We start from the raw sequence: 25,588 nt of genomic DNA, 5'->3' as shown, positions 1-25,588 counted from the left end.
GCTTGCTGGATTGGAGAGGCATGGGGGGGATCACTACATGGAGCGTCCATCAATGTCACACAGCTATGATTAATTGTGCAAACTTGGTTAGTTGAGCATGGCAGTGCCCAGTGGTCAGTCAGTGATCAGCCCGCATCGTTGGCATCCAGGGAGGAGGGTCCTCGGCACACTCTGCCCTGGCCCCCTCCCATACACATACATGCATCACACTATGTAATGTCTCCGCATGGCAGCTGGAATACTGTATCCGCAATGCCTGGCTGCTCACTTAGGGCTGTCTCCTATTCGGACTAATCCAATACAATATTAAGCCCTTTGGAAAGGACTCCGTGGGCGGTCAGCCATTTTTTTTTTTCCCTTTCCATTTTTTTTTCTCACCCCTCACCCCCGCCACTTCCATTCCTCCCCCTCCTACTCCTCCTCCTCCTCCTCCTCATCTTTTCCTCCTATTCTTCAGCTATGGTCTTGCTTCTCTGAAAGAATGCTGGATGGATAAGATTTCATTAGTCACTTTGCATCCAGAGATGCTGGGGCTCCCAGCATTGTGAAAGATGGAGCCAGATGCTGCTGTGAGGACGGCGTTCCTGGAGCTGAGCAATATCCCACCGCTTCCCAGCTCGCCCGCTCTCCCTCTGCCTCGGATGCTTGTCAGATGGTCGGTGCTCCCTGCTTTTGCCTTTTCCTGCATGTCGGTGGATGTGATACTTGCAGCCCTTCCGAAATTTGCCCACAATGTTTAGCTTCTTCCCGGCTGGTGTTCCCTCATTATGAAACCGCTTGCGTTCTCATCTAGCCATGGAATTATGGGCCAGCAGGAGAAGCACTATGTGAGTATGAGCATGTGGGGGCTTCATTTTGTTTGTGTGAGGAGAACTTGCCATAGTCAGTGTTGGGTGGACGCGCTGTATATTTCATGTATAAATGGATGCCCCTGTTCTGGGAAATTCAGATTTCCTCTGGCAGGCGTGAAGTGACGGCAGATGGTACGTGTTGATTGGGAGCTTTCACTTATTTCTTTTCGAGTGTCTCTTCTGAGGTTCCTTAGCAACAGGCGAGCTCCAAGACCTTTATATTTCTGCGATATGCTTAGATTTTTTGTTTTATTGAATAATATATAGGCCTAAAATGATTGACATTTGTAGCCTATTTTTTGGGGTCTTTTCAACCAATATCTAAAAAAGTTGACCCCAAAAAGTCTACTTGTTTCCCACATTTATCTGATCTCCTAAAAGTCCACCCCCTAGAATAAAAACATTTCCTTATTGTGAATTGATTATTTTAGATTGGACTTTTGCTATATAAGCTTTATATAAGATTTATGCCTGCTATATAAGGTATATTGGATTTGTAATCTAAGTTTTACATCTAGATAGGGGGATAATTACGGGTTTCTATGGTGACGAGAAGAAAATTACATGTCTTGTGCTGACTGGGTAGGAAAAGCATGCATTTTCTTTACTTCTGCTTCATTTATACTTTTAATCCCCCCCTTAGTTTAGTGATCACGGCTTCTCGGGTATATGGGCAAGTCTGCTATTTAATCAATGATGGCACTTGGTAGCACAAGGGTTAATTAGATTGTACTCCTGAATTATAATTGATCCCATGTGAGTCAGCTCCACTTTTGTCTCACGGTAATCCCTGTGCACACAGGCAGAACATCAGATGTCCTCAATTTAGGTCCAAAGTTACTGGCTGAAAATGAGCCCGCTTCCTGGCCGGGAGCTGGGCGAGGGGTCTGCAGCCATTTACCTTTACTAACGACTCGGCAGCTCCGATCTGCTTTAAGAGAATATAGATTGACGCAGTTAACCATTTGTGTACCATAGACGTTTTTGCTTCTAGCCATTTTCATAGTTACATCTGTTGCTGAGAAATCTAACAGTCAGTCTGAGAGGTAAATGTCCCAGATTCATGGCTGTATGGGAGAATGAATCCTATAACTGCAGTTTTTGCCTATTTGTGCTTTAGAGACGCTTTAGGAATTGTAATGGTGGCCATTTTAGTTGTCAACAAGCTTTCCAAGAAATGCATAGCTAAGGAGTCACTGATGAGGACAACCATGGCTGGCCCCATGTATGTAGCCTCTGGACTGCCCAGATCAGTGGACCTCATCCTTCTCTAGAGACGTGTAGGAAATATTTATTACCGTAGGATAGTTGTGTGTATCCAGCCCATGGGCCCTGCCATGTTGTCATATCTTCCTGGTTCAACTCCAAACCTGCAATCAAGATTGAAGAGGTCTCTTCAAGCAGAATGACAGTACCACCTAGGAGAGGTAGTTCTCTTGTAAGTCACTGTCCCACACTTCGTCCTGATCCACACATCCATGTTTTCTGTCCTCCTTGCACGGACTAGCCATGGGCCTCCAGACTCCACTTCAACAGCCTCTCGTATGGTTGAACCTGTCAACTCCAGGTCAAGAGACTTGTGCACTAGTACAGATCGTGAAATACTGAAGTGTAAATCCGGCCCTATTTGTCACATTGATTCTCTAAATCTTTGTGAGAGCTCATTTGTAGACTTTTTCCTTATGAAGCATGCTTAGGCTCCATGCTCAGCTCATTACTGACCCATTTCCCCCTATAAATTTTAGATTACATTGATAGCTAGGTGCTACCGTCCCCAGATTGGGCAGTGTCAGACTGTGGGCACATAACCCAACTGGTAACGCCCAGTTGTCAATTCATCCGTTTGTTGCTTTCTTTTAGGAACCATGCCACACAAGGTGCAGGGAAATGTCTCCCAAAGTTGTTGTATTTGGAGACATAACATTGTTATGGCATAAATCACATCTTATATCTAGGGACTCTTTTGTGCCCTCATCCATATCTAGTGTTCTGGCCAGGCCTAGGAGGAGTTTACTGTAAAGTGGATCTATGCTATCTGATCATAGGGAGGAGGGCGAGACACAAAGCTCAGATATACAGGGTTTTCTTTCATGTTGATTTTTGTACTTTTATGTAAAAAGGTACTTTAGTGATTACTAATAGACTTATTAAATATAGCAGTCTGGGTCTGATGCCTAATTGTCTCCTAGCTGTGGCAGATTTGAATAGCTGGACAGCATTCTACAAGGCAGGTGCATTTAGCATTACCAACTTGCTTACAGGTGACTAAAGCACTTGTGCCGACTTGCTTTTCTGACTGCAAAGCTGGAAAGTGCACGGAGAGTGATCTCTATCCTGTCAAAAGCTTCATAATTTCCAGTAAACCATTTCCAGCCTCTCTGCCTTCTCTTTGTTGACAGCTGGGTCCCCCAATTATGCCAGTGACATCTGCATTACTGGCGCATGCTCCTCTTGTCCAGTCCTACAAATGCTGAGCTGGGAACTTTATTGGCTGCTAAACGTTTGACAAAGGTTAAAAAAAAAAACCAAAAACTAAAAAGAAAAACAAAAAATGTCGAAAATGAAGAGACCACTGCAAAATTGTCAGTATTTCTGATTTTTCTCTTTGTAGGTATATTTGTGATTAAAATGTAAATTGTTCTTTTATTCTATAAACTACTGACAACATGTCTCCGAATTTCCAAGCAAAAAATTTTGTATTTTCTGAAAATGAGAAATGGTCAAAATTAGAACACAATGCATTGCTTTCAGACCTCAAATAATGCAAAGAAAACAAGTTCATAATCATTTAGAAACAACAATACTAATAATGTTTTACCTCAGGAAGAGTCCAGAAATCAATATTTTGTGGAATAACTATGATTAAACTTTGCGAAGGACATATGACTCAAGCTGCATACAAGGTTATCCTGGAAAAACAGTTGCTTTCTTCTGCTCAGGCAATGTTCCCCAACTCTGAGGACTGTTTTTTTCAGCAGGACAATGCGCCATGCCACACAGCTAGGTCAATAAATTTGTGGATGAAGGACCACCACATCAAAACCCTGTCATGGCCAGTGAAATCTCCAGACCTGAACCCCATTGAAAACCTCTGGAATGTAATCAAGAGGAAGATGGATAGTCACAAGCCAGCAAACAAAGAAGAACTGCTTAAGTTTTCGCACCAGGAGTGGCATAAGCGCACCCAAAAGCAGTGTGAAAGACTGGTGGAAAGCATGCCAAGACGCATGAAAGCTGTGATTAAAAATCATGGTTATTCCACAAAATATTGATTTCTGAACTCTTCCTGAGGTAAAACATTATTAGTATTGTTGTTTCTAAATGATTATGAACTTGTTTTCTTAGTATTATTTCAGGTCTGAAAGCAATGCATTGTTTTCTAATTTTGACCACTTTTCATTTTCAGAAAATAAATACAACATTTTTTGCTTGGAAATTCGGAGACGTTGTCAGTAGTTTATCGAATAATAGAACAATTTATATTTTACCTGAAAATATACCTATAAAGTGAAAAATCAGAAAAACTGACAATTTTACAGTGGCCTCTTAATTTTTGCTGTGTGTAGTATGGCATCCTCTGCAATAGGACATCACGCCGATTTTCTGTTGTGACCTCCGGCTGGTGTCACTAGTTATCGGCCATACTATTTCCAGCCGTATTAGCACCAGGCTCTGGTAACATTAGCTCTGGTTTCTAAGCTAATTACTGGATGTGACCGGACAACGTTCTGCCTGTTGCTTAGCAACGTATTTTGGTTTTGGCAAATTCTTGGTGTGAATTAAGAACAAAACGAAAATCTGTTATGCAGCATGTTAATTTTTCGATCCTGTATCGTATCCTACGAAGTGTGGAGGGGGAAGATATTAAACTAAATATAGATGTGCTACACTTTTTTTGGTTGGTTCATCAGGGTTCGTAATTTTTTTTAATTGCAAGAACATTGCTGCAAAGAGGATTTAGGCCCCAAAACATGTTGTCCAGAATGGTATCAGATTAACAGCTGGCCATGTTCTGAGCTGAAGGTAGTCCTTGTGGTCCTCTGAGGAGTCACACTGGCTGGTCCTTCTCCTGGCTTGATTGATGTTCTACAAAGTGGGTACCTCAGCAAGGGCTGCCCGTTGTACTTGGTGAACGCCCCTTTCAGATGGTCGGTACACCTCGCTCCACACGCTCCCGATAGAGGTGGATTCTGGGGATGTACCCCGCGGATGGGGATTTCAGTAAATTTAAGAAGAAGAAATGGGCCACATGATTCCTCAGTGTAATAGGACCATCCACCATGACTCCTGCCAGGCCATTAGATTATAAGCCCAGCACATTTCAGACTTATGCTGTATCAGCCACAATATAGACTTGGACACCGTTATAACAGGTTGGTGACAGTTTGAGGGTGTTTCCCTCCTGATATGTTCCATTTAAAAATTGAGGAGAGCCGAGAGAAATCTCGGTAGAAACCCTATTAATAATGTGTAGTAAATAGTACAGGAGCCTCATACATTGCCTTAGTGTCTCATACGTTGCCTTAGTGTCTCATACGTTGCCTTAGTGTCTCATACGTTGCCTTAGTGTCTCATACGTTGCCTTAGGGTCTCATACGTTGCCTTAGTGTCTCATACGTTGCCTTAGTGTCTCATACGTTGCCTTAGTGTCTCATACGTTGCCTTAGGGTCTCATACGTTGCCTTAGGGTCTCATACGTTGCCTTAGGGTCTCATACGTTGCCTTAGGGTCTCATACGTTGCCTTAGGGTCTCATACGTTGCCTTAGGGTCTCATACGTTGCCTTAGGGTCTCATACGTTGCCTTAGGGTCTCATACGTTGCCTTAGGGTCTCATACGTTGCCTTAGGGTCTCATACGTTGCCTTAGCGTCTCCTACGTTGCCGTAGCGTCTCCTACGTTGCCGTAGCGTCTCCTACGTTGCCGTAGCGTCTCCTACGTTGCCTGATGGCCTTCTACATTGCCTTATCGTCCCGTGATACCTTCCTCGCTCTTCCATCATTGAGAATCATGGTGACGCCATGAAATGTTGCATTATTGCGGGATGCTGTAAAGCACCTAATAGCCACATAATGCTTTCCAGCTATAAATATCTGCTTGTGATATTTACGCCCGGCCTCCTGGGCATCGGGCTGAGGGACAGAAAATGTGCCGCTTTTCTTATTTATAGACGTTATGCCAGCCGTTGAGTTATGAGACGGCAGACCTCCCATAAATTATTATTTGTATGTGCATGACTACGTGGTAAAGCTACACGGTGACTTCTATACGTCTGTGTCAATATACAGATGTAACCTAATGTGGGGATGATTTAATATTGACTTTTCTCGCTTTATTTAGCACTAGCGAGTCCAAAGCAAATTGCTTGTCTTTATTGAGAAGGATTCTTTGGAGAGTTTGTAAAGAGTATAAATTCTTTTCATTTCACATAATGCTCAATGAATACCGGCGGCAGAATCCCAGTGGGCTGGTGGTTAGCACGGAGTCATTGGTGATATAGTCAGAGGTTTAATTTCTCCAGGTTAGACGTGCCTTAGACATTTGCTTAGGTTCTCACACGGCATATACGGATTACAGGAACTCTCCACCTCTGGGCACGTTTGTTTTCTTGCATAAATACATTTATTTGGGGCTAAACATCATTTTTGTAATTCGTTCTCATTAAAATTGTTACGACGGTTGGTTTTTACAAGCCATTCCTGCCTAATTGTGATGTGGACTGCGGTTATAAATCAAACTCGCAGTGGCCATCAGAATGAGTTCACTTATGGATACTCAGTTAACTCATTCTGTGGCCAGCAACACAGAGGCTATACAAGGTACATGTTGCCACATTTTTTTAAGGTAAGCTGGTAACAAAAATTATTTAGCCATCAATATGTGGCTTTAAAAGAAATCTGTATCCAGCTTTTTGCTATGTAATCAGAGCAGCAGCATGATTTAGAGACAGAGACCCTGATTCCAGCACTCCTAAGCGTTGGTGGAAAAAAAAATAATAAATCCCTATTTTATTAGCAGGAAGTTATCACTGGAGGACTAGTAAAACCTAGTGATCAGGTAGTCCAATCACACCCCCTACACTGATTGGCAGCTTTCTGCCTATTCACAGTACACATACAGCTGCTATTCAGAGGTTTGTCAGGGATTGTACAGGGCTCAGCATTCAGAGTTCTGCAGCAGGTAAAACTGCAGCCACAATGGAGTTAGGATCCTTGCTCCCATAGTTCTCCGAGGAAGTGGTAGCAAATACCTGGTGATAAACTTCCTTTAAGTAGAAAAAAAAACAGACCCCAAAAGTGGACTGCCCTTTTAATATGCCTTCTAGTAATGACTCTGTTTATCAGATGGACAACATGACCCCATCTGACTACAACCCAAGCTGAAGTGTAGTCAGGAATCCGTCACACACAGACTTGGGGTCAGATTACTGACCGGCGGTGAGAGATGGCCGCGGTAAACGTTCACAGATCGGCGGTGGTAGAATGCCTATTTCCACCGGCAGACCAGAGTAAACAATGCGTACTCAGCGATCTATTCCACATTGCTCAGTGCACAGAGGCCGCCCTTGTTCCCGGCAGTGGATCTATTCACCCGACGGTCAGTGTTTTACTCGTTCATCTGGTGATCGTCAGTTTACACTGCAGGATAATAGTGAAATGGGCATTTTTAACCCCCCTCACTCGCGGTTACGAGTCTTGCAGTGTAAATGCAGCCTCTGGACATGTCTTGATCACGGAGCGTCTTCTGTCAGCTCTTGGTACATACGACATTCGCCTTCTCATTCACCATTGACACCTGACCTCACAAAGCGTCCTCTGATTACAGCTCAAGTGCTCATTGTCAGCGTGTTGGGCAAGAAGAATAGGGCACTGGTACGACCAACGCTGGCACAAGCGCTGCTCCACCACCATTCATATATCCAGCACAACTGGCTGCTGTAATCGGAGATCTCATAGCCTAGAATAGTGCAGATGGCTCAGTATGCAGTGTATACAGTATATCCTGCTGCTAGGCTAATCATTCAGTAAAGTAGAATACTACCTGATCTATTGCACATAATAGCGAGACGATGAGCAGTTTATTTAAAGGGGTTCTCTCAACTTGTTATATGGGTAAAATTGCAACGTGCTTACAAGAAAACAACAAACATCTTTACAATTTACTCCCTATTAAATGAACAAAACCCCTCTACATTAAGAACAAATGTATTTTTTAGTTCATCGTTTTTAGCACATTTTGTAGGTTTCCGGTCATTGTGCGCAGTGTCTGGTTTACACAGGCCTTGAGCGGGTGCTGCTCGCATGCTCTATGCCTTCACGCTTGCTTGTGTGGCTATGACGTCTGCCAGATCTGACCAGCTTCACTTCTCCTGCGCTTTCCGCAGGCCACAAAGAAAGAGTTGCCTCTGGACCAGTAGAACCATGCCGCCAGCCCAAACTATCAGTCTTCAGGAGCAAAGCAGGCAGCCGGGGGCTGTGAGTGGGGGGATCTGATGGTAGAGCTTTAGACAACACCTACAAAGGAGTTATTCCCAAGAAAAACGCTGTCCATTGAATAAATAAAAAATACATGATAGTTAAAACCCCACGGATCAATAATGTTGTTTTTTTAGTGTGGAATAACTCATTTAGGCAGATCCCCTTCTATCTCCATGTGATTTGCATGCTGTGGTCATACAACCAGCTTCTCTTCCGCTTATCTCTATAGAACATTGATGCTTTCTGGTTTATCTTCAGATCAGAAAACCCTTTTTACTTCCGAATATTAATCTTATTAGACCTCCATATTCTCCCACTTTATTCTGTGACTGGAGCTCGCACCAGTCCTGTCTCTAACGTCTTGGCTCGCAGCTGTCAGGACTTGCCGAGAACAGTACTATAGGAGCAGCTGGAGAGCCACAGGTTGGAGGCTTCTGGGGTAGAGCAAGGCGTGTTAGAAAAGATTCGATATTGGGTGTCCTCTGTAATTCAGCTTTTTGCATGAGCCATATATTGGGAGCCAGTGTTAGGATATGATCCTATTGACTTCACTGTGAATCCTGCATATAAAGAACTCATGTGATGCGTTTCTTAAAAAAAAAAGAAAACATGAGGCACAATTTCTAACATTAAAGCTAGGGTCAGACGGCTATAGATTTTCTCTTCTGCGTAAATAGGGACGATTATGCTAATGATCAATATCTGATCAGAGTGTGATCACAGTGTGATCTGAGTCTCCCATATAAATCCACGCACAATGTGAGAACACAATGTCTCCATTCTGTGAGTCCGCAGAAATCAGACTGCACTTAGATGTCATCCAAGTGCAGTCCAATGTGTTCCACGCACCCATAGACTTGAATGGGTGAGTGGCATCTGATCTCAGAGTAAAATCTCAGCATAGGCCTCACCACAACTGCCCTTATGGGAGATACACATGAACCTCCATCTCCTGAGCCAAAGCGAAGAACTGCTCCATCGAACCCAGCATGTTCACAAGATGCTTGATTATTAATGTGACTTCAGTTTGGGAAACGTGGGGTTTTGATCCGCTGACTTCATTATAGAATGGGGCTGTATAACATTACTTGTGCATGTTTTTCATATGGTCATGCATCTTTTATTCAGGTTTTATACTGATAAAGACCCTGTTTTATAAAGTGTGCGCATTGTAAGTGGCCTCATGTACAGTGATCTGCCGGAAGGTGCCCCAATTGGTGGCCGCTTGTTATTTTCTATATTTCACGGCAATATCTGACAATGGCTCCTTTTCTGTGCCAGTTTTGTCCCTTGATGCTCACACGTAATGGAGGACATATAAAGTGATATTAGATTGTGGGGGGAACATTCAGCGCACACACCAGAAGCCGCGTCACAGGCACTGACGTGCACATAGCCCAGTGCTCATCGCTGCTCGCTCACACTGTAAGCAAGTGTATAATTAGTGTACAATGCCGTTACTGGTTCCCATGAGCACACGTCGTGTTTTTTTAACTAAAGGTCATCTTGCCGTTGCTAGTAATAAGCTATTCCTCTAATTGGTATGTGACGTTGATGAGACTATACTCTTCTTACATGTTCCTGTGCCGCCAGCTATGGTCAAAATGAATAATTCAAACCACTCCTGTATAGTACTTAAATGAGCTGTACAGGACTTTTATATTTATGGCCTATCTATTGGAAAACTCATCAATATCTGATCTGTTGGTGAGCGACACAGGTCCCCTCTGATCAGCTGTTCCAGGGGCTGCCATATCAGCATCGTTAACTGTATAGTAGCCGTGGCCAGGTACTGCACATCCAGCCCCTATTGATTAGAATACTGGGGGATATGTAATATCCGGTCATGACCAATATTCCATTGACCCTGTTCTACAACTCGGCACATCCGGCAGCCTCTGGCTCCTGGAACAGTTGATCGGCAAAGGACCCATGTGTCACACCTCCACTGATCAGATATTGATGAGCTATCCTAAGAAAAGGCCATTGATATAATAGTCCCGGACAACCTCTAAGTATTGGTGATAAAGAGTCTCATTGTTTATTAAATTTCCCTTGTCAACTATAGAATTGATCTTAAAAAGTTAATCATAAGTACACCCCTCACATTTTTCTAAATATTTTATTATACCTTTTCACGGGACATGACACTTTGATACAATGTAAAGTCAGTGGGCAGCTTGTATAACAGTGTGTATTTGGTGTTCCCTCTAAATAAGTCAGCACACAGCCATTAATAGCTAAACCACTGGCAACAAGTCAGTACTCCCGTAAGTAAAAATGACTAAATTGTGCTCAATTAGCAGTTTTCCCGCCACCGTGTTATGTGACTCAGTATTACAAGGTCTCAGATGTGGGTGAGAAGCAGGTGTGTTAAATTTAGTGTTATCGCTCACACTCTCTCATACTGGTCACTGGACATTCAATATGGCAAAGAAACCTCTTAGGATCTGAAAAAAAAATGTTCCCTACATAAAGATAGCCTAGGCCAGGGGTGGGGAACCTTTTTACTGCCGGGGGCCATTTGGAATTTCCTACTAACCTTTGGGGGCCGCACAACATTATCAACCTGAAAAATAACCCTGCTATATTTGGTCAAACGATTAACTCACCCCTATTGTGGTGGCCGGAGCTGCTTCTCTTTGGTGCGATTGTAATGTTCGGTGATATTGATCATCTTGTTTCTCACAGCTGCTTTTCCAGGTTTGTCTCTGTCTGGAGATGCTGGGGGCATACACATCACAGGAGGGGCCAGGGCGCATAAATTACAGGAGACACTGGGAGTACACATCACAGGAGGGGCTGGGGCATATACATCACAGGAGGGGCTGGGGCATATACATCACAGGAGGGGCTGGGGCATATACATCACAGGAGGGGCTGGGGCATATACATCACAGGAGGGGCTGGGGCATATACATCACAGGAGGGGCTGAGGCATATACATCACAGAAGGGGCTGGGGCATATACATCACAGGAGGGGCTGGGGCATATACATCACAGGAGGGGCTGGGGCATATACATCACAGGAGGGGCTGGGGCATATACATCACAGGAGCTGGGGCATATACATCACAGGAGGGGCTGGGGCATATACATCAGTAGGGGGCATGGACAGCCCTGGCGGTGGCACAGACATGACTGGGGACACGCACAGCACTGGGTGGCAGCACGCACTGCACTGGGTGGCAGCACGCACTGCACTGGGTGGCAGCACGCACTGCACTGGGTGGCAGCACGCACTGCACTGGGTGGCAGCACGGACTGCACTGGGTGGCAGCATTAGGGAGACAGACAGGTCTGGGGGAACATAGACATCAATAGGAGAGCACGGACTGGGGAGCATAGAAAGCAGTGGGAGGGTACAGACAGCAGTAGCGAGTTAAGAGCACTGAGGGGTGGCACACAGCACTGGGGAGCATGGACAGCATAAGGGGGACACAGGCAGCACTCACCGTGGCATGGACAGCACTGGTGGCAGCATGGACAGCATTAGGTGGTGCGGACAGCACTGGTGGGGGGGCATAGACATCACCCAGGGGGTACAGACAGCACTAGGGGGGGCACGGACAGCAGTGAGGGGTTACACCGCGCTGAGGGGGTACACAGCACTGGGGTGTACACAGCATTAGGGGGTACACACAGCACTAGGGGGTACACACAGCACCTGGGGGTACACAGCACTGGGGGGTACACACTGTACTAGGAGGTACACAGCATGAGGGGGTACACACAGCACGAGGGGGTACACAGCACGAGGGGGTACACAGCACGAGGGGGTACACAGCACGAGGTGGTACACACAGCATTAAGGGGTACACAGCATTAGGGGGTACACACAGCATTAAGGGGTACACACAGCATTAGGGGGTACTCACTGTACAAGGGGGTACTCGCTGCACTAGGTGGTACACACTGCACTAGGGGGCACATAGCACGAGGGGGTACACACAGCACTGGGGTGTACACAGCACTAGGGGGTACACACAGCACTAGGGGGTACACACAGCACTAGGGGGTACACACAGCACCTGGGGGTACACAGCACTGGGGAGTACACACTGTACTAGGAGGTACACAGCATGAGGGGGTACACACAGCACGAGGGGGTACACACAGCACGAGGGGGTACACACAGCACGAGGGGGTACACAGCACGAGGGGGTACACAGCACGAGGGGGTACACAGCATGAGGGGGTACACAGCATGAGGGGGTACACACAGCATTAAGGGGTACACACAGCATTAAGGGGTACACACAGCATTAGGGGGTACACACAGCATTAGGGGGTACTCACTGTACTAGGGGGTACACACTGCACTAGGGGGTACATACAGCACAAGGGGGTACACACAGCATTGGGGGGTACATACAGCACGAGGGGGTACACACAGCATTGGGGGGTACATACAGCACGAGGGGGTACACAGCACGAGGGGGTACACACAGCATTGGGGGGTACATACAGCATTGGGGGGTACATACAGCATTGGGGGGTACACACAGTACGAGGGTGTACACAGCACTGAGCGGGGGGGGGCAGCGATGGGTTGAGTACTCGGAGTGAGGGGGAGGGAGAGTCACACACACAGCACAGTTTCGGGAGGCTGGTAGACCTGCTGCAGCTCTTCTGTGTGACTTTATCGCAGCTTGCTGCTTACCCGCCCACCAGAGCACACAGGCCGGGGATAAGCCTAGAATGTATGGGCTGCAGTCAGGTCCTGGAAGTCAGGATCTGGAGAGAGCCCGTATATTCTAGCATCTACCCACAGGGCATCAGGCTGTGGGATTTAAAGGGCCGGCAGCCGGGAAAAGCGCGGCTGCCACCAAAGCACAATGGTCCCCGGGAATGTGCCCGGGGGCCGCATAAAAAGTCGTCACGGGCCGTATACGGCCCGCGGGCCGGAGGTTCCCCACCCCTGGCCTAGGCTATAAGAAGATTGTCAACACCCTGAAACTGAGCTGCAGCATGGTGGCCAAGACCATACAGTGATTTAACAAGATGGGATCCACTCAGAGCAGGTCTCGCCATGGTCCACCAAAGAAGTTGAGTGCACGTGCTCAGCTCCATATCCAAAGGTTGTGTTTTCAAAATAGATGTATGATTGCTCCCAGCATTGCTGCAGAGATTTTAAGGGGTGGTGGTGGGGGACATCCTGTCAGTGCTCAGACCATATTCGCCAGGCACTGCATCAAATTGGCCTGCTTGGCTGTCATCCCAGAAGGAAGCCTCTTCTAGAGGTGATGCACAAGAAATCCTGCAAACATTTTCCTGAAGACAAGCAGACTAAGGACAGGGATTACTGGAACCATGTCCTGTTGTCTGAGGAGAACAAGATAAACTTATGTGTCAGATGGCGTCAAACGCGTGTGGTGTCCACCATGTGTAGAGAACAAAGACAAGTGTGTCTTGCCTACAGTGAAGCATAGTGGTGGGAGTGTCATGGTTTCGGGCTGCATGAGTGCTGCCGGCTGTGGGGAGCTACAGTTCATTGAGGGAACCATGAGTGTCAATGTGTACTGTGACACGCTGTATTACAACATGGTAAAGTCTCCAAGACGATCACTGCCTTGCTAAAGAATCTGATGGTGTGCTGGATTAACCAAAAGTCTCCAGATCTAAACCCTATTGAGCATCTGCGGGGTATGCTCAAACAGAAGGCGGAGGAATGCAAGATCTCTAACATCCACCAGCTCTGTGATGTCGTCATGGAGAAGAAGAGGATCCAGTGGCTCTAATGAACGCCATGCCCAAGAGAGTGAAGGCAATGCTTGCAAATAATGGTGGCCACACAAAATATTAGTCATTTTCACCTAGGGATGTACTCACGTTCGTTTCCTGCAGTTTATATATTAATGGCTGTTATTTAGAGGACACATTAAATTTACACTGTTATACAAGCTGTTCCCTACTGTACATTGTCTGTCACATCTTCAGTGTTGTCCCGTGAAAAGATCTAATAGATGTACAAAAATGTGAGGGGTGTACTTACTTTTGTGATGTACTGTAGCTCTCTCTGCAGTCACTTCTATGGAGCTGGCTATTTTCAGAGTGCCTGTGTAAGTTTATGGGGAAAGCTGGACATGAGCAGCTACTTCATTTCTACCTCTGAAGGCAGGGTCTGAAGATTAATGCAGGCCTTGCTGTCCATACCCATCAGGTATTGGAGACTTTTCATGTGAATAAGTGTCCACGCTCTGAATACCCTTGAATAGGAATGGGCTGCAAATGCCAAATAAGAGAGTGGCGCAGTGTTATGGGTGTGATCAGATAACCCCCGTTATGGCTGTGTCGTCAGTAATCACACATACTATACACGCAGTGTAACACCAGTCTTCAGGATGTTGATGAGACTATCCATCGTCAGAAGCAACATATTAATTATTGGTGTAGGTGCTGAATAATAGAATCGGGCACAAGTGCAGGGCCTCTGCCGTTGGGATAAGCCTAGTCATTGATTGCTTTTTATTCTAATGGCGACCAGCCTAGTTGAATTTCATCAAGAAATAAACCTTGCCGGGATTCAGTCTAAGCACTTGTGTATGCATAATTTCTGGAAAATTAATGGTCACGGTTGAAGCTTTGCTGCCTAAGAACAATGGTTTAATTCAAATGGCAAGAGGATTGTATGAAAAGGAAAAATAAGTCACTGCGATAATCCCTCACAAATAATGTAGCTGCACTTGATCTGTGAAGACTTCACTGCCTTGTACTAACACTACTTGCCATACACCCTGATACTGTACGTGCTGCACAGGGCCGGCGCTGTACTGTACGCGATGCTGCACAGGGCCGGCGCTGTACTGTACGCGATGCTGCACAGGGCCGGCGCTGTACTGTACGCGATGCTGCACAGGGCCGGCGCTGTACTGTACGCGATGCTGCACAGGGCCGGCGCTGTACTGTACGCGATGCTGCACAGGGCCGGCGCTGTACTGTACGCGATGCTGCACAGGGCCGGCGCTGTACTGTACGCGATGCTGCACAGGGCCGGCGCTGTACTGTACGCGATGCTGCACAGGGCCGGCGCTGTACTGTACGCGATGCTGCACAGGGCCGGCGCTGTACTGTACGCGACCATGGATGTCCGATATTAACATTGTTCCTATTTTGATTTTTAATATCCATTCTAGGAGCAGATCCTTCTAACACTGTTGTGTGTAGGTGCTGAGCTCATATGACGCAGTTAGATGGCACTTTTTAGTGGAAACAGCCTGTGAATAGGCTGCGTCTGCATACCTACCTTTCCTGTCTTCGATATTTTAGGCACAAAGAAAGTGCAGAAATGTGATACTAACAATAAAAACCTGGTAGCAAATTAAAGCATGTTATAAAATCACATCTTTGTCAGCAGGCCGACTAATCACCTCACTAACTCTTCTAAGTCCTTCCCCCTCCCTAACTCTTCTGCAAAATGTGGTCACTTGGATCAGCTTTTCCCCACCCATCTCAGTAGCACTTTGTATCTGTACAGATTGTGGCTGGTGACTGGTGCTCCATTACATGAATGCCCTTACTGTAGAGATATCTGCACCATGTACTACAAGCACCTTTTTGTGTCTCCGCTGTTTATTGTAAGCCCAGAAGCACGGCCCTTAGGGTATGTGCGCACTAGGCGTTTTTTCCATGCTGCCTTTTTGTGCTTTCCTGTCTCAAAAAACGCACCCGCGGCTAAAAAACGCGACAAACGCATGTGTTTTTACCGCGATTTGGTGCGTTTTTTTGCTGCGTTTTTGCTCACTGCGTTTTTAATCAGTGCACAACGCCATTAAAGATTGTTGATGAAAAAAAAAAAAGGTCTGATGTCATTTCCTTCTTCAAACTGTTCATTGTATGCAGGAGAGCAGACAGCTGCAGAACTAGTTTATGCAGGAGAGCAGACAGCAGCTGCAGAACTACAAGGCTCAGCATCCTCCATCCAGGACTGTATGCAGGAGTTTTTTGCCCAAAAAGAAAAAAAAAAATGACATGGGCTTCGCTATATTTTTGTATGCTAGCCAGGTACAGCAGGCAGGTACAGGCTGCCCCCGATCCCCAGCTGCCTATTTGTACCCGGCTGGGAATCAAAAATATAGGGAAGCCCTTTTTCTTTTTCTTTTTTTTTTTTTTTTTTTTTTTTTATTTGAAGAAATGATTAAAAAAAAAAAATATGACATAGGCTTCGTGCAATTTTTGAGTCCAGCCAGGTACAACAAGGCAGCTGGGGATTGGAGTCCGCAGTGCAGAGTGCCCAAGCTTTCTGGGCACCCCCGCTACAAATTGCAGTCCGCAGCCACCCCAGAAAATGGCGTTCATAGAAGCGCCATCTTCTGGCGCTGTATCCAACTCTTCCAGCTGCCCTGATGCCGGGTGGCTCGCTGGGTAGTAATGGAGTTAGGGCTAGCTGTATATTATCAGCTGGACCTAAGCCCGAAATTCATGGTGTCACGCCAATATTAGACATGGCCACTATGAATTTCTAGTAATGATAAAAAAAAACACAACACACAGAAAAATATTTTTATTAGAAATAAAACACAACACAATTAGTGACTCCATCTTTATTGAAATAAAGAACCCCCCTCCGCAGTAATCCTGGGTCAGGGTCCCGCGCCGTCCAATCCGGATCCAATATCATCTGAGCGGTTTGCTGGAAGGCAAAGCGATCAGATGATGTGTCAGGTTAAACTACGTGAAGCACATCACACATCAGCTGATTGTATAAAAGCCAATTATACAATCAGATTATGCATCAGTGCAAAAAAAAAAAAAAATAAATACTCACGTCTGTGCTGATTACCGGCAGCTCCTGGAGCGATCGGATGAGAGTCTGATTCTGTCCCATCGCTGCAGGAGCTGCCGGTAATCAGCTGATGAAGTCCCCTGACGGCAGGATCAGCTGATAAGTTAAGCCGGCCGGGCGCGAAAAAGTCGGAGACACAGAGAGAATTACGATCAGCTGATGCGTCAGGTGACTGCATCACGTGATCCACCGCCAGGTCCTGCAAGCTTCGTACGTGCCCCGGGGAGACTGCACACAGCCAGAGCGGCGGTACCGGGACAGGAGCGGGCATGGCACCGGGACCCTGCAGACAGGTGAGTATGACATATTTTTTTTTTTCTACTGTTCACTTTGGTTTTCGCCGCTGCCTCCACCTCCCGCCCAGACATGGCGCCGCACGGAGCTGACATGCACAGGACTGGAGGTGGACGCAGCGGTGACGGTACCGGGAGGATTCATGCTTCTGTGTTTACCAACAGAAGAAATCCTCTTCCTGTACACGTCACTTTACTGCCCACCCCTTGCGTTTATAGCTGCGTTTTTAGTCATAGAAACGCAGCTATATGCGTTTTTCATTGCGTTGTTGAACATCTCATTGAACTCAATGGGTGAAAAACGCAGAAATAATTGACATGCTGCGTTTTTGTGGTCACCACAAAAACGAGGCTACAAATAAACGCTGTGTGCGGACAGCACTTATGAAAACCCATAGACATTGCTGGGGAAGCAATGTCACTGCGTTTTCAGCACATAAACGCGGTAAAAAAACGCCGCTAAAAACGCAGCAAAAACGCCTAGTGCGCACAAGGCCTTACTCTTTTTGAATTTCTGAACTTGGTTATTCTGTAAAGTCTACATTTGTACATGTTTCTGAATTGTAAAGTGATGCGGAATATATTGGCACTAGACAAATAAAAACTATTAGCAAGGATTGTGATATACAATGAATGAAAATAAGACTGTGAATTTATATAGCGCCAACATATTCCGCAGCACTTTACGATTCAGAGAGGACATGTAAAGACAATATCAGCCATTACAGAATAACACAAGATACCAAGAGGAGTGAGGGTCCTGCTCGCAAGCTACAATCTATGGGGATATAGGGTAAATAGTAAAAAGCGCTTGCATTGTCTGATCCAGCCATCAATATAATAAATAGGGGATTCACATATTGCTTCATGGACCAGTCATATGTATAGAAGTACAGGTAAAGAGTGCTGCTAAGTGCATGGAAACATGATAGGAGGGACAAGATTTGGGAAAATTTGTAGGGCAAAACGGGAATAGTTAGATAAGTGAGGTCAAAAGTCGTTTTTAGGACATACTTAAAACTGTGGGCATTGAGAATTAATAAAATGGTTTTGGGAAGCGCGTTCAAGAGAATTGGTGCAGCTCACAACAAGACTTGGAAAGGATAAGGCTATGTGCCCACAGAAGATTAAACCTGCGGATTTATCTGCTGAAAATAAGCGGATTTTCTGGATTTTCCAGATAAATCCGCAGGTTTCAGCATGTACAGACACTCCCCATGTAAAGCTGGTGTCACACTAAGCGACAGCGACGTCGCTGTTACGTCACCATTTTTGGTGACGTAACAGCGACCTTGTAAGTCGCTGTTATGATCGCTGCTTAGCTGTCAAACACAGCAGAAGCAGCGATCATAACGTCGCTGTGCTACATGTGCACAGAGCAGGGAGCCGCGCTTAGCGCTGGCTCCTTGCTCTCCTAGGTACAGTACACATCGGGTTAATTAACCCGATGTGTGCTGCAGCTACATGTCACAGTGCAGAGAGCAAGGAGCCGCGCGCACTGCTTAGCGCTGGCTCCTTGCTCTCCTTGCTACAGTATACATCGGGTTAATTACCCGATGCATACTGCAGCCACATGTCACAGTGCAGGAGCCGGCACTGGCAGCAAGAGCGGAGGCTGGTAACCAGCGTAAACATCGGGTAACCAGGGAAAGGTCTTCCCTTGGTTACCCGATGTTTACGCTGGTTACAGCTTACCGCAGCTGCCAGTGCCGGCTCCTGATCGCTTCATTTCGTCGCTCTCTCGCTGTCACACACAGCGATGTGTGTGTCACAGCGGGAGAGTGACGACCAAAAAATGAAGCTGGACATTCAGCAACGACCGGCGACCTCACAGCAGGGGCCAGGTCGTTGCTGGATGTCACACACAGCGACAGCGACGGGACGTCGCTGCAACGTCACAGAAAATGGTGACGTAGCAGCGACGTCATTGTCGTCGTCATTATGTGTGACACCAGCTTTATCCTATGGGACATGGGGAGTGCTGTGTCCATGCTGCAGATACGAGCGGCTGCGGAACATGCCGCGGATATCCCGTAGCCGCATGAAACTGCATGTGAATTCTTTCTGCGGAATTACCTGTGGAAACCCCGGCCCTCCACTATGGAGATAGAGGCCGGGATTTCCGCAGGTAAGCCGCATGAATGTCCGCAGGTTTACCGCAGCTATTTCGCTGTACTAGCTGCGGACTCCGGTGAGCAGCTGCGGGAAACCTGCGGCCGTACCTGCAGATATTTCCGCAGGTACAAACTCCCAAGGGCACATAGCCTGATAGATGATGTCAGCCTTAGGTCATTAGCAGAATTGAGGGCATGGGTGGAGTGATAGAGATAAGGGAGATGTCGGGTGGTGCAGAACTGTGGTGGGTTTTATGGGTGAGAGTGGTAAGTTCATATAGTACTTTGTAGCAGATGGGCAGCCAGTGCAATGGCTGGTACAGGGTAGAAGCATTAGTGTAGTGGTTGGCTGCTACATTCAGGATGGATTGAAAAACACAAAGTGAGAATACACCTATAGAAAGCCGAGAACCAGTACTAGAAATGTCCAGTCTACTCAAATGTAAAAACAAATGCCATTATTTCATCTGTATCAGACAGGTGTTCATCATGAAGAGACATCTGGGTGCGGTGATTGTCCACAGTCTAGTTTCTGGCTTCACATCTGTAAAAATGCAAAGAAATACAATAGACAGAGCATTCTAGTTTCCTTCCATGTAAACAGAGAACCTTTGACCTTAAGAGTCATATTTCAGTCTCTGCAGGAGACTCACAATCAGGATCTGGATTATTGTTAGTATCACATTTCTGCACTTTCTTTGTGCCTAAAATATCGAAGACAGGAAAGATAGGTATGCAGACGAACCCTATTCACAGGCTGTTTCCACTAAAAAGTGCAAGAAGTGTCATCTAACTGGGTCATATGAGCTCAGCACCTACACACAACAGTGTTAGAAGGATCTGCTCCTAGAATGGATATTAAAAATCAAAATAGGAACAATATTAATATCTGACATCCATGGTCGTGCACAGAACTGGCCGTGTGCAGCATCACGTACAGCGCCGGTCGCCTGAAGCACATACAGCGCCGGCCGTAATGTAATGCCTTAAAATTCAGAAACATGTACAATGTAGACTTTACAGCATAACAAAATTCAGAAATTCAAGATGAATAAAGGTGGTGTCACACACAGCGACAACGATGACGCTGCTAAGTCACCATTTTCTGTGACGTAGCAGCGATGTCCCATCACTGTCGCTGTGTGTGACATCCAGCAACGACCTGGCCCCTGCTGTGAGGTCGCCGCTCGTTGCTGAATGTCCTGCTTCATTTTTTGCTCGTTGCTCTCCTGCTGTGAAGCACACATCGCTGTGTGTGACAGCGAGAGAGCGACGAACTGAAGTGAGCAGGGAGCCGGCGTCTGTCAGCTGTGGTAAGCTTGTAACCACGGTAAACATCGGGTAACGAAGAAGCCCTTTCCTTGGTTACCCGATATTTACATTAGTTACTAGAACCGCCGCTCTCACGCTGCCAGTCCCTGCTCCCTGCACACGTAGCTGGAGTACACATCAGGTAATTAACCCAATGTGTACTCTGGCTAGGAGTGCAGGGAGCCGGCACTGGCAGCGTGAGAGCGGCAGACGCTAGTAACTAAGGTAAATATCGGGTAACCAAGAGAAGTGCTTTCCTTGGTTACCCGATATTTACCTTAGTTACGCTTCCACGCGTCGCTGGGGGCTGGTCGCTGGTGAGATCTGCCTGTTTGACAGCTCACCAGCGACCATGAAACGACGCAGCAGCGATCCTAATAAGGTCAGATCGCTGGTCATGATCGCTGCTGCGTCGCTAAAGTGTGACACCACCGGCTTACAAGCTTAGTAAACAGCGGAGACACAAAAGGTGCTTGTAGTACATGGTCCAGATATCTCTACAGTAAGGGCATTCATTTAATGGTGTGAGCACCAGTCACCAGCCACAATCTGTACAGATACAAAGTGCTACTGAGATGGGTGGGGAAAAGCTGATCCAAGTGACCACATTTTGCAGAAAAGTTAGGGAGGGGACGGACTAAGAAAAGTTAGGGAGGGGACGGACTAAGAAAAGTTAGTGAGGTGATTAGTCGGCCTGCTGACAAAGATGTGATTTTACAACATGCTTAAATTTGCTACCAGATTTTTGCCACCTAATCTGAGCGCATAATAATGTAGAGACAGAGACCCTGATTCCAGCAATGTCACTTACTGGGCTGCTTAGTGCAGTTTTGATAAAATCCCTGTTTAATCATCAGGATATTGTCATTGGAGGACTACTTGGTCTGCTGCCGAGTAGTACAGCGTATTCATGAGCTCTGTATAACCCTGCCCCAGCACTGATTGGTAGCTTTATCTGTACACTGTATATAGGCATAAAGCTGCCAATCAGTGCTGTAGGTGAGGGTATAAAGCTCCACATTCAATTAACAGCTAGATCTGCAGCAGAGATAAGTGATTTTATCAAAATGACAGCAAACAGCTCAGTAAGTGACACATCGCTGGAATCAGGGTCTCTCTACATTATACTGCTTTCAGGTCGGGTAGCAAGAACCTGGTGACAGATTCCCTTTAAGAATTAACCGGACTGCCTTGGGTAGTGCATTCCAGAGAGCTGGTGCAGCCCAAGAGAAGTCCTGGAGATGGGAGTGGGAACGTTGGACTATAAAACATAGGTTAGCTCCTGTGATTAGAGGAGAGCGCCATTGGATGGTTCCCTGCAACTGGACTATTGCAGCCAATCACTGGCCCAAGCTGCAGCCGTCCTGGGAAGAACGGGGCATTCATCTCTTCTAAGCCGCTGCAGACGGGGAGCATGACTTCATAATTTTACATCCATTCAAGCCTAGAGATAAAAATGTTTTCAAGCGTTGGACACCCCGATCTCTCAGAGATGGAGATGGGATCCTTTGGTAGGGTGCACGTATTTCTGTTTTCTAACGTTTTGTACTTGTGTGCTCCTCCATTATATGTGGCAGGTCATCGCTAGTCTAAAATGCCTTAGTTCAGTATATTTCTGAGCAATGCAGTGAGACATCCATTATTACAAACAGTGCTTGTGATGGCAGGGCTCCTTCTTAGGCTGCTTTCACGCATCCGGTTTGAGCACTGCGGCTAAATCCGGCTCTAAAACCTATGCAACGGATGCGGCGAAAAAAACGCATCCTTTTGCATAAGTTTTGACATGCGGCCCGTCCGGTTTTTGCAAAAAAACGCATGCAGCAGCCGGATGCGGTTTTTGCCGCATCGCGCCACATTTATAGGCATGCATTGGAAAAAGCGCCACATCGGCCGGATGCGGCGCAATGCGGTTTTTTTTGCTGGACAAAAAAACATGCCAGGCAACGTTCCATTCGGCCGCCGCATGGGCTAAATATACCGCATCCCGCAAAAACCGGACCGAACGCAAGGCCATGTGGCACAATCCGGCACTAATGAAAGTCTATGCGGAAAAAACGCAACCGGCGGCAAAAAAAAACGGTTGTGTTTTTTCTGCAAAGAGCCGGATGGTGCCTGATGGCAAAAACCGGATGTGTGAAAGCAGCCTTAGTGAAGTATGGGCGCTGTCCTACCAGCAGTTTTCCTCCAGGCTTGCTAAACCACGTCACAGAGAAACTGAAGCAGATCCCCGACATGTGCTTTTTGGCATCAGACGCAGTAGGTTGGGCTTTTCTGCTGCAGTCTCTACTATGGGTGACCCCACTACCTTCTGCGGTGTGAAGGGGGGATATTACCTATAAGATTGTTCTTGAAAGCTTCACCTCAGCTGAGAAACAAAGGCATTAGGACACCCAGGGTACAGCAGCCATCTGACATAGCCAGACATGGACGGGGTTATTTGTCTTGGAGGGGTTCCTGTTGCGCTCAACTTAGTGAACCTATAATTATCCCACCATATAACAGGCCTAGCATAGACCTGCACATATATAATGGGGGCAGCCTCCTCAATGAAAACATTCATTGACCGTAGCCAGCACTTCATGGTGGCGTCTGATGGCTCCCAGCTAAGAGCCCTGTGGTCTGGACGGGATGAAGCGATTGATTCTCTCACTGCAGTCATGGAAAAGTTTATTTTCGGCCAGATTTTCAGCTCCATGCTGCCCACTTGCCTGTAATGGAGGATTCACCTCCCACTCTTCATACATTGCTCCAGTTAATGCTGGAAATGTACTGGGAGGTGTGGGGCGGTAATGTATACAGCCCCGCCAGTCCACCGGCTGCAGACTTTACATTGGCACACAATCGTTTATGACGCTATAGCCCGCACGCCCATTTTATGAATGACCTACGTCTGTGCGTTGCCCGCTTTTATTTACCCTCAAATTGACTTGTCCCAAAATGACATTGAATCTTTGTGTTAAAGCCGCCAGCATGGGCACTCGTTACAGCCCGGCTCTGCTGCTGGAAGCTGTGCCACCTTCTGCCACGTCACAGATCCTGGGTTCTGTTCACACAGGTCCATCGTTACCACTTTATTCCAAAATTCTGGGATTGGCCATTACCTATTACCCATGTACTGGATGTATGGGATGCTTCACGTGTATGCAACAATGCATTATACAGTCTCCCCCTCCTCATATAGTGATATAGCCTTCTTATTGTATAATCTATGGGCAGCAGGGTCCAGGTTTCCAATCTAGATCCCATATTAATTGTTTTTTTTTATTTATTTTTTTTTTTTTTCCTTTTCATTAATTCATTAATTTCTTTTTGGGTTTTTTTTTTTTGTTTTCCCTCCTGGAGATTGATACATTTTCAGTGATCTGTCTGTGCAGTGCTATAGACCTGTCATTCTGTAAGTAATCCTTGGCTTTTAAGTGATGGCGAGCTGAAAACAACCATTTTTACTGTAAGCTGTAAAGTGAGCTGCATCTCCAGATGCTGTGAAAGCAGCAAATTTATGGAAATGGAGGATATTATCTGTAGTGTATGTCAGATATGGAGGAAGCTGATTGTGAGCTCTTCTGGAGACACACGGGTGACGCGAAATAAATATTGTGATCGGTGCCGTAGAATAAGCACATGATCCTCAGACGCCGACATCTGACAACCATAGAAGTCATAATTGCCTTAGTACAGCATGGTCTACAAGCCGGACTTGTAAGGCGGAAACATATTAGTTAGTACTAAAGGGAACATTGTGCCTAAAATAGAAAGCCAATGTGTTCTACTGCGGCTCGTCCTAATCACAGGCACATGGCCCGCAATCGTCAGCTTCAATCACTAGAGTCTTCTTTTAAAAGCTTAAATCTCCGTGCAGAATGTGATAATGACCGATGCGATTCCTAGAAAGAGCTGAGTACATAGTTGCAGACCCTTCTCATGATTAGAGTCCCATTCCCATAAAGAAAAATAGGACGAGTGTCGTGTGCCATTCCATGTGTCATGCGAGTGTGCCATTAATTTATTGCGCAGCATCCATATGCGATGCATTTTTCTTCTCTGCAGCTATTATTCATTTACAGTGTCACATTACCATTCTGTAGCATAGATGTGTAAATATTGGATGCCATACACATGGTCCGTGTGACGCTCCTTTTTGTTTTCTCTCGCACCCATAGACTTCCATTGGCGAGTTTGGTCCGATTTACATATGCTTCAATTTTTTCCTCGTGTCGAATACATCTGTAGAAAGAATCCCAGATCAGCATAGCCTCATTCATTAACATTGGTCCGAGTGCGATCTGATGTTTTTATAGGCTTGCACTCGTATTTTTATGCAAGTGTGAGTGCACCCTTAGAGGAACACTCCAGGAAGAATGATCCAGTGTGTCCTCCTGCACAGGACATGACAGGGTGGAGCAAGGCTCGGCTCAGTGGTACGTCCTCCTGTATTCACACAACTAAGCAACGTCTGGAGTGCGTGATATCAATGCCATCTCATTAAGGCTGAGGCCATACAGGCATTAATGCAAGTGAATCGCATCACACTCTGCTCCCACTCTGCTGGAGTATAAGCTGAGGGTAATGCGACTGTCACTGTGATGCGATCGCAGCACAGCTGCGGAGGACAGGGTGGGCGCTGTGGAGGAGAGGGAGGGATTAATCTCTCCATCTCCAGCTGATGTGATTCTTGCACTGCACTTGCATTACATCAGTGTCATCCGAGTGCAGTGCGATGTGTCTCTCGCACCCATAGACTTGTATGGGTGCGAGTG

At 46.3% G+C, this 25,588-nt stretch overlaps 1 protein-coding gene across 13 annotated transcripts in view; it reads left to right on the top strand.

The window, feature by feature from the left end:
- The window catches only part of RAPGEF2 (Rap guanine nucleotide exchange factor 2), a 288,204-nt gene that overhangs the window by 219,300 nt on the left and 43,316 nt on the right, over positions 1-25,588 (top strand). Inside the window, exon 1 of one of the 13 annotated variants that reach the window (XM_075347464.1) lies at positions 216-827. The exons of the other annotated variants lie outside the window; for them this stretch is intronic. Within the exon in view, the coding sequence (XP_075203579.1) occupies positions 768-827 (60 nt within the window). The 5' untranslated portion in view covers positions 216-767. Of the gene's footprint in view, positions 1-215; positions 828-25,588 lie in introns of those variants that run through there. 13 annotated transcript variants of the gene reach the window in all.

Source organism: Anomaloglossus baeobatrachus, chromosome 1 (genome assembly GCF_048569485.1).
Source record: "Anomaloglossus baeobatrachus isolate aAnoBae1 chromosome 1, aAnoBae1.hap1, whole genome shotgun sequence".
Classification (NCBI taxonomy): domain Eukaryota; kingdom Metazoa; phylum Chordata; class Amphibia; order Anura; family Aromobatidae; genus Anomaloglossus; species Anomaloglossus baeobatrachus.
Note: the sequence above shows the minus strand (reverse complement) of the source record. Positions and strands in the feature narration are given on the sequence as shown.